General features: G+C 34.0%; 3 protein-coding genes across 5 annotated transcripts in view; 1 reads left to right on the forward strand and 2 right to left on the reverse strand.

The window, feature by feature from the left end:
- Positions 1-5,642: 5,642 nt before the first annotated feature.
- si:ch211-114l13.9 lies at positions 5,643-12,166 on the reverse strand. Of its 2 annotated transcripts, XM_005160206.5 has the most exons (3): positions 11,743-12,166; positions 8,999-9,284; positions 5,643-6,963 (listed from the first exon to the last, which is right to left on the reverse strand). In XM_005160206.5, the coding sequence occupies exons 2-3, from the start codon at positions 9,273-9,275 to the stop codon at positions 6,803-6,805; spliced, it is 438 nt and encodes a 145-aa protein (XP_005160263.1). In that variant the 5' UTR covers positions 9,276-9,284; positions 11,743-12,166; the 3' UTR covers positions 5,643-6,802. The 2 variants fall into 2 exon arrangements, with proteins under 2 accessions (XP_005160263.1, NP_001104231.1); NM_001110761.1 differs by lacking the exon at positions 11,743-12,166 and having other exon boundaries at positions 6,220-6,963; positions 8,999-9,295.
- A 284-nt stretch (positions 12,167-12,450) lies between these two features.
- The window catches only part of trim35-1 (tripartite motif containing 35-1), a 47,207-nt gene continuing 40,418 nt past the window's right edge, over positions 12,451-19,239 (forward strand). For both annotated transcript variants that reach the window (XM_073944181.1, XM_073944173.1), the window contains exon 1: positions 12,451-12,719. The gene's annotated coding sequence lies outside the window, so the exon portion shown is untranslated. The remainder of the gene's footprint in view (positions 12,720-19,239) is intronic.
- Positions 15,356-18,075, reverse strand: nxnl1 (nucleoredoxin like 1). The gene is made up of 3 exons (NM_001110760.1): positions 17,945-18,075; positions 17,270-17,603; positions 15,356-15,677 (listed from the first exon to the last, which is right to left on the reverse strand). Exons 2-3 carry the CDS (start codon positions 17,593-17,595, stop codon positions 15,356-15,358), a joined length of 648 nt encoding a protein of 215 aa, NP_001104230.1. The 5' UTR covers positions 17,596-17,603; positions 17,945-18,075.

The raw sequence follows: 19,239 nt of genomic DNA on the forward strand, positions 1-19,239 counted from the left end.
TCTAGTAAATGCATCTTAATTTAAAAATGTTTAGATGTTTAAATTAAAAACAAGGCAAAAACAGAGGTAAGAAAATGATTTTTGCAGTGCAATGCAGATGTTTTTTTTGTTTTTTTTTTTGTTTATTTATTGTCCACAAGCTATTAAAGAAGTAAACAACTGGAGAAAGGGAATCTTGTGCATTAATTAAAAATTTAAAATCAAAATAAAAAGAGCATTAAAAGTAAAAGTGAATGAGTAAATGACTGCGTGGGGTGATGGTCTTAATCGAGTAATAGAACCAGTCCAAGGCTTGTGAAAACTTTTGGGCATTTCTGTTCCTCATGATGTGAAGAGACTTAACGAACATCTTCAGATCATTCCTCCATCCATTAAAGCAGGGTTTCACCTTTACAAATTTGCATCTTTGAATGAAGTGTTTGGCTAGAATAATTAGGTTATTTACCAAAAACTCTAGGTCTTTGTCCTTTAAAAATATACCAACTTTGATTGAGACCACAGTTAAAGAGTATAATTTAATATGTTTGCAATGCAGCCAGTTCTGAAATTTCATCCAAAAACCTTTCATACCAGTGTAAAAACAACCCTAACATGAACATTGAGATACCCAGTAGCAGTGAATGTTAATGGTAAGTTCATCGACCGAACAAAAAAGAAATGCTACCCTTGCTTCAAAACTAGACTGGTATTATTGTGGTGCACTTCTTCCCAGTAATAATGTAGATAATAATTTATGATAAACATGTTTTTAAACCACATAGTAAAGTGTATAATGTGTACTACTCATTTGTTAATGAATGCAACAGAGAACCAGGGGCGTTGCTAGGGTCGAAAGGGATAAGGGGCTTAGCCCCAAAGAGTTTTGTTGTTGACTTTTAACTTAACATTTTGAAGCTTTGTGACTTGTAACACCAAAAAGGAAAAAAAAAACATTAATTAATTATCCCACTTCTCATTTACTAGTCTGTTATGAGCCATATCATACCTCTTGAGCCTCCTATCTCCTCTCCTGATTTGCAGTTTCTGTATGTTTTTTGAAAATGTAATATTCTGCATGTCTTCAAATCTAAAAAATATGATTTATTTTATATTGTGAGTTGTCATCCAATGTGATACAAAGCTACAAACATGTTCAGTTGGACAGAGTGATTAACAGGTGTAGTGTTGTCAAGATACTGGAATTTGTAAATTCAATACCTTGCAAAATATTGATATTCAATAGGCTACTATTTTTGACATAATAACAATTTTATCAAAAATAATACAAAAAAATAAAAATAAAGATTTATATGCTAAAAATATGTTTACTTCAAATTTCTTTTGAGGGTATTTTTTTCATTTTTCCTCAAAATAGAGTGATGTGGGCATTGTAGCACTTTAAATGCAAGTAATTCTCGTTTCATTCATTCATTGAGCAGAAATTCCAGATATGCCTCACAAAAGTATAGTAGAACCGTCCAGGAAATCCTTAATATGGATGAAGGCATCCAGCTATTGCTGTAGTTAAAAAAATGAAAATAAGATCTGAATAAGCATAAAAAGGCTTTAACTGATCATTTACACGACTGCGATAATACATGTTTATACAGTTAAAGTCAGAATTATTATTCCTCTTTTAATTTTCTTTTCTTTTTTAAATATTTCCCAAATGATGTTTAACAGAGCAAGGAAATTTTCACAGTATGTCTGATAAGATTTTTTCTTTTGAAGAAATGCTTATTCGTTTTATTTCAGCTAGAATAAAAGCAATTTTACATTTTTAAAAAACCCTTGAGGGTCAAAATTATTAGCCCCCTTAAGCACATTTTTTTCTGATAGTCTACAGAACAAACCATCGTTATAACTTGCCTAATTACCCTAACCTACCTTTAAAGCCTTTAAATGTAACTTTAAGCTTTATAGTAGTGTCTTGAAAAATATCTAGGCAAATATTAGATACTGTCATCATGGCAAAGATACAATAAATCAGTAATTAGAGATGAGTTATGTTTAGAAATGTGTTTAAAAAAATCTGCTCTCCGTTAAACACAAATTAGGGAAAAAAATAAACGGGGCCAATAATTCAACTGGGGCTAATCAAACTTCAACTGTATGTCTTCTTCCAGCCATCTCAGGTATTTTCATAAGAAAGTCGATTTATAATCCCCTGCTAATTGACATAGCATGTTACAGTAGAATGTAGCTATACAATATGCTAGATGCATGAACTCACTGTGATTTAACTATTACAGAAACAGATGTGACTGGCTATATTATATCTAGATAAATATGCCTAGATATCTATATCATATCTAGAAGACTAGAACAATTTACGTTTTTCTGACTAATTTGCATGTATGCATTGATATGATGCACATTTTATCGATTACAGTTATTTTATTTCACCAAAACTACACACATTTTATACTGTGGAAACAAATGTTAAACTTCATCAGTAGTTAGAACTATTCAGTTTCGCGAAAGAGTTGTATTATTACCTCATCAGCTTCAGCTCTTCAAAATAATGAATAAATAAAGTGCAGTGGCGAAATTTTTTTAAACATCATGTGACAACAGTGCCACTCCCACCTGCCGGTAGATACAGGTACTGCTGAACAGCTGACCCGACACAAACACTGCGTTAGGGGGAATGTGCGTGATGTACCAGTGGCGTAGCGCAATATGCAGAGGCCCCCCTGCAGGGATCGCTGACGGGGGCCCCCTGATGAAGGGGGGGGGGGGGGGATACGTCAGACGTCAATTTGCATATCACTGGCGTCATCACGTTCTACCGTTTCTGTTTGTTTAACAGCCTATGGTTAATAAAGGGGCATTTATAATTGCACTACACTTTATATAAGCATGTTTATTTAACTAAATTTATTGCTGTTTGAATACAGTATATCATTATAGATGTGTAACGTTAGTGAATGTGCAGTAATCTCTCATATGTAATAAACTCAGACAAGTTCAGAAACTGTCACTAAAATATCTGTGATTGTGAACAAGAAAAGAATAAACGCTCCAATTAAATTGTTAAAATAAAGTATAAGTAGATCGGTTAGACTGTACAAGGGAAATACCTTCACACTGCCTGTGCTAAATAATTTGTCGTCGGTACGCAGAGGGGTGATCTGCTCTCGGGCTGCAGGTGGGAGAGGCTGCTGTAGAGGACTGACTGGGCCGCCTGTCAGTGCTGTGAGGCGGGGGAGGGGCCGGCGGCATCACACGCAGCTCGTTGAGAAGAGTAGGGACGGTACAGTATGGACAAATGACAGTCTAAAAAAATCTCCAATAACACAAAATAAGTCGCTAGATTTGTCGCTAAGGGGGTCTGAAAAGTCGCTAAATCTAGTGACAAAGTCGCTAAGTTGGCAACATTGGCGGCAAGCTATCAGAATGAAGTAGTCCACCGCTTGAGAGGTGTTCAGAGAACACAGACCTGTGAACTTTGGTTCCGACCACAGTTGTTCCCAAGAGTTTGATTATTGCGTTCGCCGGTGGATTTTTAATTATTGAAAATCACGACGACGCGGGGCCCCCTAATCACGCGGGGCCCCCCCGCGGTGCGTGCCCTGCGGGCCCGTCCGCTACGCCACTGTGATGTACGCGGTAATTTTCAGTACTTAGATAACAAATTAAATGTTATACACCATTATATATACTTATATATTATATATACTTATATTTTTATTTAAGTGCAACATATTGCAAAAGATCAGGGGCTTTTGACAATACATCAGGGGCTTAAGCCCCCAAAGCCCCCCAAAACCACCCCCACCCCCGCAACGCCACTGCAGAGTTGTAAACTGATAAACTGGAATAAATAATGTAAGTGTAAACTGTGGTATATTGTCATGGTGTATAATTATAGCGTAGAAAACTGAAGCCTATTGAATAAATAATTACTACATTTGTTGTACCACAGCAACAATATAATAACTACGACAGTTTAACTCAAGTAATTATCTATACTATAGTATGCTTCCAATCACTAGTATTTACTATGGTATTTTTTCATGTAAGCAGCATCACCGCCTCAATGACAGGCACATATATTTTAGTTCAGTAATAAAATCGGCCGTCTTCATGATAGAAGAATCATGCCGAACATTTGTGGTTGTTTTTATTATATATCTCCTTTGAAATATGGTATAAATCGCAAAAATACAACTTTCCTCTGTGTCTCACATTTAGGTTTTTACTTTTTTTTTAATTTTTAAAAAAAAAATTTTATTAATGTCAGGGTAACAATAACATCATAGAAATGCAAGAGTGTACATGAGTTTTACAGAGGAGCAAATAAACAAGTAAGCACATAAAAAAGAAAAGATAATAAGAATAAAAAGAAAAACAAATAATAATACTTTATGTGTTAAGAAAATTAAAAAAGGAAAATAAGTTAACCGTTCTAATGGCTTTAAGATTTTTAGAGGAAGCAATAGTTCTAATGTACTGTTGAATTTCCTTTTCAAAAACAATAAAACAAGGTATACGCTGAGTGAATTTACAGCGGTGTATATGGAATTTAGCAAGGATTAAAAGGAGATTAATAATGAAATATTCCTTACTTTTATCATCAGGAGCATTAAAAAAACCCAGCAGGATATCTTTAAAAGATAACAAGAATCCTGGTAATATTTTACGATGAATATCTAAAGAAAGTTCAATCCAAAAGCATTGTGTATGAGGGCAACTCCAAAAAATATGGTCAGCAGTTTCATTGGGTATATTACAGAACGAGCAGCATGCATCTATATCTGATTTAAATCTTTTCAAAAATGTCTTGGCTGGGTAAAATCTGTGTAACAGTTTAAATGAAATTTCTCAAATTTTGTTAGTATTTAGGTTTTTACTTTCTACCCTTCATCTGAATTTCGCGCGTCACCGGACCACGTGATTAAAAACAACCTCGTTAAGCTCCGGCCACAGCTGCACCCCTATGTATGCTGTATGTTTTGAAAGCTGTCACGGTCTGTCTGGTAGAGAGATTTTCCTGGTGAGTATAACTTTTCAATGCTTTGTGGAGCCAAAGAACAGAATTTGATAGATAAAACTACGCTATTCTATGAGGCGACGTGTAGGATTTACATCAAACTTTGCTAGGGGGTAATTACATTATATTAAGGACAGCAATAGCAGCAGATTGATTTTATAACACCAGGTTAAACTTTCTGGCACATTTACAGCACTGACATACAGTAAAAAATTAAATGAAGAATAGACTTGGGTCTATTGGTGTGTGTGTGCAGCATTGCATTTATAACCACTGTATTTATAACAAGCTCAGTGGATATAGGCGGTCGCAAGTCACTTGCATTGTCATTTTGGGGGTCGTGGGCTGAAAAGTTTGGGAACCCCCCTGCTTTATAGAGTGTAGAGTCTGTTTGTAGATAAAGGCTGAAGCCTTTAATTTTGAGTTATACGATTTTAGAAAGTCTATTTTAGAGACAATAATTAATTAAACAGCTTGTGCTTTTTACATTTTTAGCGTTTTTATAATGATTAAAACACCTCACTGATTTAGTGTGTCTCATAGTGACGTTTAGCACTGATTTGAATGATTTAATAATATTTTTCAAATTAAAAATCTTCTTTAATGTTCTAGTAAATAAAAAAATGTAGTGCTGAATGTGTGGAAATAAACAACAAAGCATCATATTTGGTCATACTGTACTTTTATTTTGTAAAATACATCCTTCAATCATTTTCCTTTAGCTTAGTCCCTTTATTAATATGGGGTCGCCACAGTGTAATGAACCACCAACTTATCCAGCATATGTTTTACTCAGCAGATGCCCTTCCAGCTGCAATCAAGTACTGGGAAACACCCATACACACTCTTTCACACACAATCACACACATTCCCCTATAGCGCATGTGTTTGGACAGTGGCAGCCACCGTGACGCCCCTTAAAATATATCATGCAAAGTATAAATATGCGTATACTGTACATGTTTTAGCGACGTTGTGGTGAAGTAGGTAGTGCTGTCGCCTCACAGCAAGAAGGTCTCAGAGCCTCAGCTGGGTCATTTGGCATTTCTGGTTTCCCCCACAGTCCAAAGACATGTAGTAGCTACTGTTGAATTGGGTAGGCTAAATTGTCCACTGTATGAGTGTGAGTGTGGGTGTATGGATGTTTCCCATAGAAGGGTTGCGGCTGGAGGGTATCCACTGCGTAGAACATGTGCTGGATAAGTTGGCGGTTCATTCTGCAGTGGCGACCCGTATTAATAAAGGGACTAAGCTGAAAAGAAAATGAATTAATAAATGAATGTACATGTTTTCATTCATAAAGTATGTAAAACTGGCAGAAATCCTGCTGGTGAACAACTGGTACTTTCCATTTGCAAAAGGAGGATCTTTAAAACCACATTAAATAATGCTATAGTAATTCATAGTAAATACTAGAGTGTTTTTGAAGCATACTATAGTAAAGTACTGTAATTAATCTGTGATAATTCTGTTGTTGCTTTAATAACACAACAACTATAGCTATGCAAACAAATGACCCAATACTGTAGTTTTCTACAGCTATATAGTATTTTCTACTACATTACGCCAATTTACTGTAGTAAAAACTAAAGTATACTACAGTATGTATTAGTTTATCAGTTCACTATGGATAATACTGGAGGATGATGGCGCATTCATTAACAAAGAGTAGTAAAATCTATATACAACAGACTTTAATATGGTAAAAACACTAGTATTTACTATAGTATTACTGTGGTATTTTAATGCAGGGTCTCTAAAATATTCAAAAGTATTACTAAAATACATGGTAAACATTTGAATCCAGAATAGATGTGTCCTAGAGCACTAGCCGAAGTTCACTGAGCCATTAATCACAGAGTTGTGAATGACAGGAGCCTTTATGTTTCCTCCGCTAGCGTTTAAGTTCATTACAACTCCTGCAGCTGGACTCGGAGCGGTCGGAGGATTTCCACGGGATGATGAAGAGCCAGAATCGACATCTGAAACTAACAGAGAGACTGAAGTCAGCGCACAGTGCAGAACAGATGAGCTCAAAAACTAAAATTGCTGTATGCAAGTTTGACCGTTCTAAATCAGAGAAATACCATAATATGCTTGCAGATATATCAGAAACACGCTCAGTAAACATGCATCTGAGAAACAGAGCTAAAGTCATTTATTCTGCTTTGAGTATGTTAATTCTCTTTCGGAATGTCTATCTTTGATCTGTGTGACTCCGCCCACTGCCAGTTTAGCGAATTATATTTCAGTACACCAGGTTGCCATGGTGGTAAATGGCGTATTTAATTTCAGTCATGAATGCGTTCTCAATGTATGCAGACGCAGATGAAAATGCAGCCTCTAGAGGGCAGTGGCAGCCTCCGAAATTAGACAATAGGTGCGATCCCAAATTGCGTACTCATGCACTGCTCTACGCCATTTTGAAGTATTAATAGTGTAACATCATGTAAGTAGTGTGTTCACACTGCAAACTCTAAAAATAATAAGTACACTTTAATTACGCGGATAATGCACTCATTCAGCTGGCAAAATGAAGTGTGTAATGATGGACACTTCACGCACTCAATGGCTGCTGCTTTGCTCATGTAACGGAAGGGGCGGAGCTATCTGGCACTGATGTTAGAATAAGCTGCGGTCACACTGGACTTTTTCTCCCCATAGACTTCCATTCATACGCATGCGAATACGTCAGACCGGAAACGTAAGCTTGTGCGTCAAGTTTCGCTGATCGTTGCGTTGGAAAGTTCAAGCTTGGTGAACTCTGACCTGCGAAATCGTATCACTTGACTGCGAGAGACGAATCGAGGATCAAAACATGACCTCTCTGTACAGAAATTTTAAATATGGACCAATCGCTCGCTCTTTTTTTATTTCTAATCATTTTGTTTATTCCTGGCCATTTTTGCAACGCCGTACGACAGAATTTCGCAAGTCTAAACTCAAGTGTGACCGCAGCTTTACGTTATTTATTTTGGATGGTGAAAGCAAAATTCTCCTACGAGAGTGATTATAGCACCTCCTGATGGTGAATGCAGTTATACTCGTGGCAGGTGTTATTTGGTAGTTCGGTCATTTATGTCACAGATCTGGCAACCGTCAAACGTCATCAGGGAAAACGGTTTGAATTTCTGCGTAGTAAAAAACGTTAGTGCTCCATTTGGGACGACACTACAGTCATATACTATGCTGTTGAGTGTGTAAGTGCATAGGTACATAGTGTATAGTGTGCCATTTGGGACACAGTTATAGATTCACAATTATAAAAATTATTAATTAGCAAAGAATATATATATATGTGTATGAATATGTATATATACACACAAACACATACACACACACACACACACACACATATATATATATATATATATATATATATATATATATATATATATATATATATAYACACACACACACACACACACACACACACACACAYATATATATATATATATATATATATATGTATGTATATGTATATATATATATATATATATATATATATATATATATGTGTATATATATATATATATATATGTGTATATATATATATATATATATATATATATATATATATATATATATATATGTATATATATATATATATATATATGTGTATATATATATATATATATATATATATATATATATATATATATATATATATATATATATATATATTCATTCATGCCTATTATCCGATGACCAGAAAGTGATTATTTTTCTTTTAATTGTTAAAATATTGGTGTCTGTGATGCAGCAATTTCAGAGGCTGTTGTGTACATCATGATTGTTATAAAATTCACTTTAACATGTGATTTGACAAAAAAAGTGGTCATAAATAAATCTTTTCTCAATTCAAACCAGAAGTGGCTTGGACACGGAAACAATATTCCTTGTCAGGCACGCTCGCTCTGTTGTATATTTGATAACCTACATGTGTGTGTTGAGAAACTCCAATATTTTGAATTTGTACTGCAGTACCTAGTTCAGCCACTAGCTGTCAATCCTATACTGCACCTTTAGACACCACCGCAAGTGTCTTCTTCAGCTGTTCTGCAAGGTTGTTTTGATTCATGCTGTGCAGCAGACGGACCGCTACCTTCCCTGCTTCTGAAGTGCCGAAATGCTGCTCCATGTAATCCACAACATCCTGCCTATCGGCATTCTCCAGTTTTCCTCGAGGAATGGAGTTTTCAAGGGTCTCCTTATTCGACAGACGCCATTTAAAATCTTTAAACTCGCGTTCCCGAAGTTCATCGAGCACATCAAGAATCTCTGTTTTGGTTGAAGCCATTTTGAGTCACTGTTGGGAAGAAACAACATTACAACAGTCTTGAGACACAATTAAGGCTGATTTATACTTCTGCGTCAAGCGCATGTGTATGGTCCGGCGCACCGTCGCATAGCCCTCGCCATGGCTGATGCCGACGTGCACCTCTCAAAAAATTTAACTACATGTCCAACGACGCATAGCACAAGCTCTGTGATTGGTTGGCTAGTGTGGGCAGGGCCGGAAGCCATGCAAACCCATTGGAGCTAATGTTTACAAGTGTGGAATCCTGTGAAAGAGCTTCAGATAGAAACTGTTGTTTTGTGTTTACCTTATGATTAAAGTTGTTTACCGTTTTATCTGGTTTGTACTGCTTGCAAGGTCAAATCCTAATAAGGCCCATTCTGTATGTGCGTCAGGCGTCTCCGCCATTTCTGCTGTAAGTTTCCACTACACATGTTCATCTAAAAATGAATTTCCATTACACTTATACAGTATTATACAAAATATATGCCAGAGTAAACATAAAAAAACATTAAGTAATTAAATATATTTTATTCCATAAGAATATTACAAGTCTTCTTTGCTTTTTTATTAACATGTTCTCCAAACTTGTGCAGTAGTCCTTATTCCCTTGAAGGAAGTGAACAAAATTTGGCTTTGATCCAGTCCATTTTTTATGCATATGAAACTTTCCCATGATAATAAAAAGTTGTACTAAAAAGGCTTTTTTTTTTTTTTTTTACATGTATTGACTTAATTCATGCAAATATCAAAATTTTGTAGCTTGAATACAATATTTGTTTTCCTTCTAAGAAAATTTTCCACATCCATGCAGAAAATCTGTGTATATACAATAACAAACATGTACAATAGATTCCTTTTTCATGAAACAAAAATCACAGAAATAATAAATATTAAAATTAAATCTGTCTAAAACCTCTTTAGCTGAGAGTATACAATGTCAAATTTCAAATGCAACTTCTTTTACTTTGTTATTTATACAATAAATTTCATAAGAACGCCAAGAACGTGTATATATATATATATATATATATATATATATATATATATATATATATATATAAATTTTACATGTGTATATATAAATTTCACATGTGTATATATAAATTTCATGTGTGTGTGTGTGTGTGTGTGTGTGTATATATATGTATATATATATATATATATATATATATATATATATATATATATATATATATATATATACACATATATATATATTCACAGTATGTCTGATAATATTTTTTCTTCTGGGAAAAGTATTTGTTTTAGTTTGGCTAGAATGAAAGCAGTTATTATTTTTTAAACACCATTTTAGGGACAAAATTATTAGCCTTTTTCAGCTATATTTTTTATCGAACAAAACATCATTATACTACAACTTGCCTAATTACCCTAACCTGCCTAGTTAACCTTATTAACCTAGTTAAGCCTTTAAATGTCACTTTAAGCTGTATAGAAGTGTCTTAAAAATTTCTAGTAAAATATTATTTACTGTCACCATGGCAAAGATAAAATAAATCAGTTATTAGAAATGAGTTATTAAGACTATTATGTTTAGAAACGTGTTGAAAAAATCTCTCCGTTAAACAGAAATCGGGGAAAAACTTATATATATATATATATATATATATATATATATATATATATATATATATATATATATATATATATATATATACATATATATAAACACATCACCTGTTATAATATTTCTAATATACTTATTAGTATAACTTTATTTAATAATATCAATATTGCCTAAAAATAAAAATAAAAAAAAGGTTTTTTTAACATATTTTCCTTCTAAAGATTTATTGCCCAACTGTTTACTGCCCAACACTGGTCATCAAATTACAACGCATAAGATTTAAGTTTACTCAAAACACCATTAAACATGCAGTGGTGCAGTTTTGATGCTCGAAATGTTGTTTTTTTTTTAATATGGCAAGGCTGTAATACAAAACGTATCCACAAGAGAGTATCAGGATATTAATTTATAATGTGCTTTTTTGAATCACCGTGTGAATAAATTTACATTTCATACTTTGGATTTACATTTCTTCCTTTTTTTTTTTTTGCTTTTGAAATAAGTGTCTAGACTCTGCATTAGTTATTAGTGGTAGACTTTACATTACTGTCACAAAGTTAACAATATCATTCGCATTCTTGAAATATAACTCAAGTCTAATAATATATTTGCATCTATACAGCATGTTTCAGCTGCAGATCATGTATTTGTAATAAGCCTAATATAAAAACATGCTTGTTTATTAGTTTCAAACTTCGAGGAAACCGGAAACGGCCATTTGAAAACACTTTAAACTTTGTAAATAGCCTACCTTTAAGTACCTAAACTCACACGTGCACGCGCATAACATGATGCAATAACGCCATATTTAAATATTTGTAATATAAAACAGTAGCGTAGTCTAATGAGATTAAATGAGATTCATGTTGTACTTACGTTGCGAAGTTGTTGTTTCACCACTTCCTTTATGTTTCTCTGTCTGTCAGACCGCTTTCACTTTCGCTTTTTTCGCACACACCATCCAGAACAATTAAAATATGGTAATGATGCATTTTAATCAAAAGATTAATCAAACAAATTAGTATTTTAAATAAATTCGTATGTTTATCCTGTTTCTGTGCACGGTCTTTTTTAAAGTCTAGGCTATATGTTTGAAATAGTTTAAATGAGATTTAGACTACATTACTTGCAGGGTCATGACTGTCTACTTTAAACAGTCAACAAAATATTTTTATAATTATTGTGCACGTGTTTTATGGCCTCGTTTTAATTCAATAATTTCATTTTTGCATCATTTCGAGATCTATTAAAAAGTTAATAGTGGAGTGGTGAACAGGGAGGTGACATCCGCAGTGCAACAATATTTTTTGTTCACTAAACGTGACAAACGAGAGCAAACATGACTGTAAATAAAAAAACAAACACACAATAATAATAATTATTTAAGTAATAATGATAATTTAAATTAATGAGTTAATATATTAATGCTAGATGATACTAGCATAAATTAATTATATGCAAATAATTTACACATCCTAATTTATATTTTTAAAAGCACCTGGCTTCGAATAGCTGTCAATCAACTTCAACCGCCAATGAAATCAAACCGTAGTAGTTATAGTTGTGTAGGCCCCGCCCACACGCGTTCAGTTATTAACGGTTGACACCTGCAACGTTGTCAGAATAAACAAAACATTAGCGTCAAATATTAAACTTTGGAGACACTACACAGACGTTTTAGATAGAGTATACCGTCGATTGAAAGCTTTTAAAGTATCTCAACAAAGGATTATATATTTGTTCCGAGCATTTGGCTGCAGATTGAACGAGATGAATGAATCTGGTAAACGTTAAGGGAATTTTGTCGACAGACTGGATTTATATCCGCTACAGCTAACGTTACTCTGCAAACCGTAAGTAAATCACTTCATGACACTTATGTAAGTTATGCTAAGGGGTTTTGTTTAAATTTCTATCCATTTTTACGTTAGCCAACTGCAACAGTTAACGTTTACATCAAGCCCTTGCTAAATGTGGGAAATTGCTTTAGCATTCGGGGTGTTTTGCCACAATATTTGCATTAACAGATTATTCATATTTAGATTAATCTAGCTGCTGCCAGTTCTTGCAACACCCCAATTTCACTTGTACACTCCAACCTTAATGTTAAGTGTCCAAATAAACAGGCTTTTTCTTTATAATGTTAGACTTTATTATTGTGATAGAATGTTGATAAAAGCATTCATCTTAGGAAAAAGACAACATTTACTGGTACATTTAGGTTATCTGAGGCAATATTGCAAGTACACCTATCTGTAAATATAAAAATAAAGAATTAAAAAAATAATCTGATACATCTGAAAACATCTGAAAAGCAGTAGCTGACACTGAAATTGAGAAGTAGGTTTCACATATTAAACTGTTGAAATCTGATGACTTGAAGAAGCCAAGGTTGTTATTTAGAACAAGTAAGAAATGAGCTAAAGCTAAAACTCAATATATTCTTGTTTCAATTATTCCTCTTGACAATTAGTTTCGCTTTGAAAAAAAAAAAAACATCCACTGTCTTAAAATATTTGGTTATATAATTTTAACTTGAGAATTTTGATAAAATTATTATAAATTATTAAAACTATAACATACAATGGGCATATTTTATTAAAATAATATATTTTACTAGTCATATATGTTTTTAAAACCTGTATACTCTCTTATAGGCATGGGACGATAACTGTTTTTTAGGTATACGGCGGTTTGGAAAAGTCAAAGCTTTAAAACTGCCAAAATTTTCTGTAATACTGTTCCTAAGGTATGTGTAAGTTTTTTTCATTTACTTTTTTTAGACAATAGTATTTTCAGCAGAAAAAAAAATATCCAAAGATGCTGTTTTAAACTGTAAAGAAATCTGTGTTTTGGAAACATGAAGACAGCAGAAGTCAATTATTTATTTGAATTATTTAGCCTGACACATTTACGGTTCCAAAATATCTTCAAAAGATCAAAAAAATAAAATATATTGTTTTAAAAATATTTTTTTTAACCCAGATATTTAAAAAGAATATGTTTTAGAGCAATAATCACAATACTTTGAAACCGTGATATTTTTATCCAAGTTATCTTATCATCAGAATCTATTTCCAGCCCATGCCTACTCTCTTAAAATAAATGGTCTTTATTGGCATTGCTAGTTCTCCAAATAACATCCATAGAACTTTTTCATAGCAAATATTAAGTGGAAAAGGTTTTTTTTAATCGTCTTTACAAAGAAAAAATGCTAAGAACTGTACGCTGAAGTTATTTGGGGAATCAAAAATGGTTAAAAGATTTATTTTTAATGTGTGCACCTTGCAAACTGTAAACCTAGCGTAAACCATGAACTGTAAGAGTCACTGTAAATTAATAATTTGTAGAAAAATACCGAAAACTTTGTTCTGAAAATATCTGAAATTAAATTACAGTAATATTAGATTTGTTTATTTCTATTTTAATCTGTGGACACATTTAGTTTATATAAAATAAAAACATTTACACTGGAAACTGCGGTGTTCAAGAAAGCTTAACAAGCTGCAATTAAAGAAAACGTGTGCATTTACAAAAAAACGCCAGCAAATTAAGAAAAGATCCTCATCGGTTTGCAAATCCTTACAACACAAACAAATTAAGAAAACACACTGGCTTTTCTAACAACATGTGCAAAATAGCAGGGAACACGATGGAAATGTTTCAAGGGAACCCAAAAACATGATTGGTCTGGCTGGGATTTGTTTATTGTGCCAGGAGTACTATTGCTCAGTGAAGTTGCGGGGAATCTTTAAAAGTCTTCTTTTTTTCTTTCTTTATTTTAACATCCTCATTACACCGTTCCCTTGTCTTTTGTTAATTATTAGCCTAAATAATCATAAATAGCTGGGTCTGTCATGTTTTAGGGTCCCCTTGAAACATTTCTATTGTGCGATTTTTGTAATAGCATGTGTTTTCTTATATTACAGCAAATTAGTGTTGTCATGATACTGGAATTTGGTACCAATCGATACTGAAATATTAAAACAGATACAGGGACACTGGAGCATTTTAAAGCCGTGATTCATCAGCAGATCGCTCGTATTTCAGCTTATAGACGAACCAGCTGATTGACGTGACTTTGAAACGCTCCAGTGTCCCTGAATCTGTAGTTAGAGACAGTAAACAGCAGTGAGTTCAGTAAGCTGATGACCTTCACAGCCAATCGCAGTCATTTCTGTTGAGCACATGAACACAATGGCAAATCAGCGCTGTTTAAGAACGCACTCAGCGCTTGAATGTCAGCAGGAAATTAATGTTTTTAAAATTTCAGTATCGATTGGTACCAAATTCCAGTATCGTGCAACCTTACAGCAGGTTAAGCTCTCTCAACCACCGTTTAAACCATTGACCTTCAGATGTTTTTGTGGACAGTGATGGTCCTTTAAGTTAAAAACTACTGCTACATCTGCGTCTATCTTTCATCTGTCCAGCGACGTTTCTCGTTCTCTTGTCCCACATCACTAATATTCATCATCATCATCAATGTTCAGCCCCAGGGTCCTCCTCCACCTCCACCATCGTCATCGTCATCATCATCATCCCTCTTTTTCTTCTTCTTCTTCTCGTCCTCCACTTTATATTTGATTCTTCTGATGGGGTCGGTCATGCTGCGCATCTTTCCCTCATCAAACTCCTCGTTCATCATGAAGTTTCTGTCGATAAGCTCCGCTCCCTCCTGCCAGTTGCGGAAACAGTCGGTCCCCAGCGTGCAGATTTCAGACACTGCGTTCGGGGAGAGAACCGAGCAGTCGGGACGCAGAACCACCACCCTCGGCAGATCCCGCACCTCGAACATCACACCCAGCTCCCTGATAAACACACACATCAGCAGCACTGAGCAGTGTTGAAGAAACACAGTGCAAATAATGCAAGTTGCATAATAATATTACTTTTATGAGTGATTAATAAAATAACGCAGTATTTAAAAAAAAATAATAGAGTTGCTTTTTAAAAAATCAATGCAAGTTAATTTTTATTTTAATTAAATAAATTACTGAATTAAAATGAACAGTCATGTCACGCACTTAACAAGAGAATGTGCTCATTATTTTCAACTCATGGAAGAAAAGGAAAAGGGGACTGTCTCAATGGACAGATTTTACTTCACCTATTAGTCAGAAATACAAAGGTAGCAAACACTGCTTTATACTTTCAACAATCTGTATATACAGCATGTAGAGCTCTAGGTCATGCAGTTCTTAGTAGATAACATCCTAAATTATCATTTTAATGTGTTTTTTTTAGGTAAATTAAGGTAATACAGTGTGTTGTTAATTGCAGAGCTTCTATATTTTTAAAAAACTGTAAGCTCTAAAATAATTAATCCTCACCAAAGGTCAGGAAAATTAACTCAAAAGTAACTCAAAAAAGTAACGTAATGCCTTACTTGCCATAAAAAGTAACTACTGTAAGTAACACTAAACTACTAGTAAGGAATATTGTAATGCAATTTATTTCAAAGGTAACTACAATAGTAATCACAATAAAAGAAATGTAAATACACATTACAAAATTAAATGTAACTAATTGAAGTTTTATAAAGCATTCAATATAACTTGTATACATTTTTTTCGAAAATCTAAGATAAACTAATATTATGAAAATAAAGTCTACGTATTCATCAAAAATATAACGCATGCTACCTTGAAAAATAATTTATGTAATCACCAAAATCTATATTAAAAAGCTATTCTGAATATAGTGTACACGATCACCAAAACGCAAAATATGATATTGTGATACTGAGATGTGCACAATTAACATGTTATTCTGAAATAAGCTGCATACAGTCACCAAAACTTCTGAAAATGTGTACACAATCAGCAAAATTTAATATATACTATACTGAAAATGTGTACAAATTGTGAAATTAAATATGCTATTGTGAAAACAAGTTATACGTATTCACTAAAATCCACAATTTGCTATTCTGAAAATAAGTTAGACTTATTTACCAAAACCTAATATACGAATTTCTGAAAAAAAAGGTAATTTGCAAAACAAACAAACAAAAAAAAGCTAATCTGAATATACGTTTTCGTCTGTTATTCTAAAAATGTGGAATCGTCAACCTAAATTACGATATTCTGAAGATATGTGATATGCATTCGGCAATACCATAATGTCAGAAATTTGTATTTTAAGTTATCACCAAAACTTAAAAGATGCTATTCTGAAAATTAAGTTTTCGCCAAAACCTAAAATAAAAATTTCTGAAAATGAGCTGATCACCAATTCTTAAAACATGCTGTTCTGAAAATAAAGGTTACGTTTTTTTTCACCGGATATTTAGAAAATGTTAAAGCAATTTTCAAAATCTAAATTAGGATATTCTGAAAATAAGGTTGTACACATTTGTCAAAACCTGATATCCGTTCTTCTGAGAACAGCGTGTACGTACTGCCTATAGGGATCCTCGTAGGGCAGGAACAGGCAGCGTTTAGGCAGCTCCTTCAGGAACTTCTCCTGCTGCTCTTCTGATGAGTCCAGTGAGATGTACAACAGCACCAGCTGAGCTGAACGCTCCACGTAAAACTCATCCGTCAGCTTTTTATAGAAATCTTTCAGCGTCGGTGCAAAATCCTGACACTTCTCGCTATCGCCAGAGCCGAAGAACAACATGAGGATTCGGTTCTGGAGCCGCAGGATGATCTCGCGCTCCGTGTCCAGCTCATCCCGGTCCTTATTGTTCTTCACCAGAACCTTCCCCAGAAACAAGTCTACCATGACGGCGCCTGCAGAAAGAACATTGAAACTATTATTATGTCAAGTGTAGCGATGGAAAAAAATTGTATGAATTTTTATGATGCTAAAAATGTAAATAGCATCGCTACGCAAAGATAATTTGCATTATCATACTGTAAAATTCTTGCAATATTTACAATTTTACTGTTTAAGAGTATTTTTGATTAAAATAAAATTTTAATTAAGTTGCTTCATTAACCGAACCCCAAAACAAAAACACTATTTTTTTTCTTCAAATGTAAAAGTATAACAATCTAGATCACTTTTTCGAGGACTTACACTGACATTAAAAGCATTAAACATTATAACTGCATTTCTAAATCTGACACACCTTCAATGACGGAGTCTCGCCGTCCTCGGTATCACCAATGAACCAAACCGAAGCGATCATGAGTTCAGATGAATATAGTCGTGACCAAACTCCCCGAGATTACAGAATTAAAGCAACACCGCACCAAAACCTCAGTCAGTGTGTTTATTTACCGTCCCGCCAGAGAGAGACGTGACGATACGGCGAGCAGACCACCTAATCCACACCCACCCACCGTCATAATCCTATTGGCTGAGAGAGAGAGAGTGAGGGATAGAGGGATTACAGCTAACACAGGCTCCCGGGGTGTTTAATCTGACAGATGATAATTACTGAAAATGAATATAACACGCACTACACCTGCATGAAGCATCGCTGACATGCAAAAACTTGATTTTCACAAAGCGAACAGTGGAAATGAAGCCTGTCGCTCTCTCCAAGGATTATAGCAATTGATTGTCAGAGATCCCATAATCCTTCTTGGCTGAAAATACACCCAGACCTTAATCCCACAGACGGAGGAGCGCGGGAAAGAGGACAGCAGTGGATGAACAGGACTAAATCAAAACAGAAGTTCAGAGGCATGAAAATCCACATTTGTGATATTGAAAATTGGCTGCACTATATGGTTATTAGTGTCGATATCGCAATGTGCGCAATAGTCAAATCGCTGGATCTGCAAAGTGGAATCAGGAGTACAGTTGACTACAAGCCACAGTTAAAACCACACATGATTATGGAGTAAAAAACGTAAATTGTGTTATTCTGAAAATGTATTCAGCAAATCTTACGAATTTGCCGAAACACAAAATCTTATTCTGAAAATCAATAACATGCATGTATTCACTAAAACCTGCATCATGCAACTCTAAAATAAAGTATTACATGTTTTCCATAACACAAGTTATGCCAGTGTAAAAATACTGTTTGGATTCGCCAAACTTTTCTTAAGTCTGCAAATTTACCAATTCCTAAAAGTATGCTATTCTCAAAATGTATACATTGTGAATGTTGCCAAAACACAAAATCTTATGGAAAAACGTAAAACCTAATCACCAAAACTTTCTTTTCTGTTGCAAATATGTAGTTTATTTTCAAAGCTAAAATATACAATTCTAAACCTCTACACCAATAACACCTAAACCACTCAATAATCACCAATAATCAACTGTACATCTTATTTTCAGAGATTTGATTTTAGGTGAAGTCCAAATTATTCGCCCCCCTTTGATTTTTTTTTTTTTCTTTTTTAAATATTTCCAGAATGTTTTTTTAACTGATTCAGGAAATGTTCACAGTATGTCTGATAATATTTA

The sequence above is a fragment of the Danio rerio genome, chromosome 1 (assembly GCF_049306965.1).
Source record: "Danio rerio strain Tuebingen ecotype United States chromosome 1, GRCz12tu, whole genome shotgun sequence".
NCBI lineage: Eukaryota > Metazoa > Chordata > Actinopteri > Cypriniformes > Danionidae > Danio > Danio rerio.

Bases quoted from the DNA above. Each gene is read 5' to 3' on its own strand.
- si:ch211-114l13.9 (XM_005160206.5), bottom strand. From the start codon at position 9,275: ATGGCTTCAACCAAAACAGAGATTCTTGATGTGCTCGATGAACTTCGG. The intron at 6,964-8,998 runs GTGCAGTATAGG...TCTCTCTGTTAG, and splicing joins ACTTGCGGTGGTGTCTAAAG to TTTCAGATGTCGATTCTGGC.
- nxnl1 (NM_001110760.1), bottom strand. From the start codon at position 17,595: ATGGTAGACTTGTTTCTGGGGAAGGTTCTGGTGAAGAACAATAAGGAC. The intron at 15,678-17,269 runs GTACGTACACGC...TGTGTTTATCAG, and splicing joins TACGAGGATCCCTATAGGCA to GGAGCTGGGTGTGATGTTCG.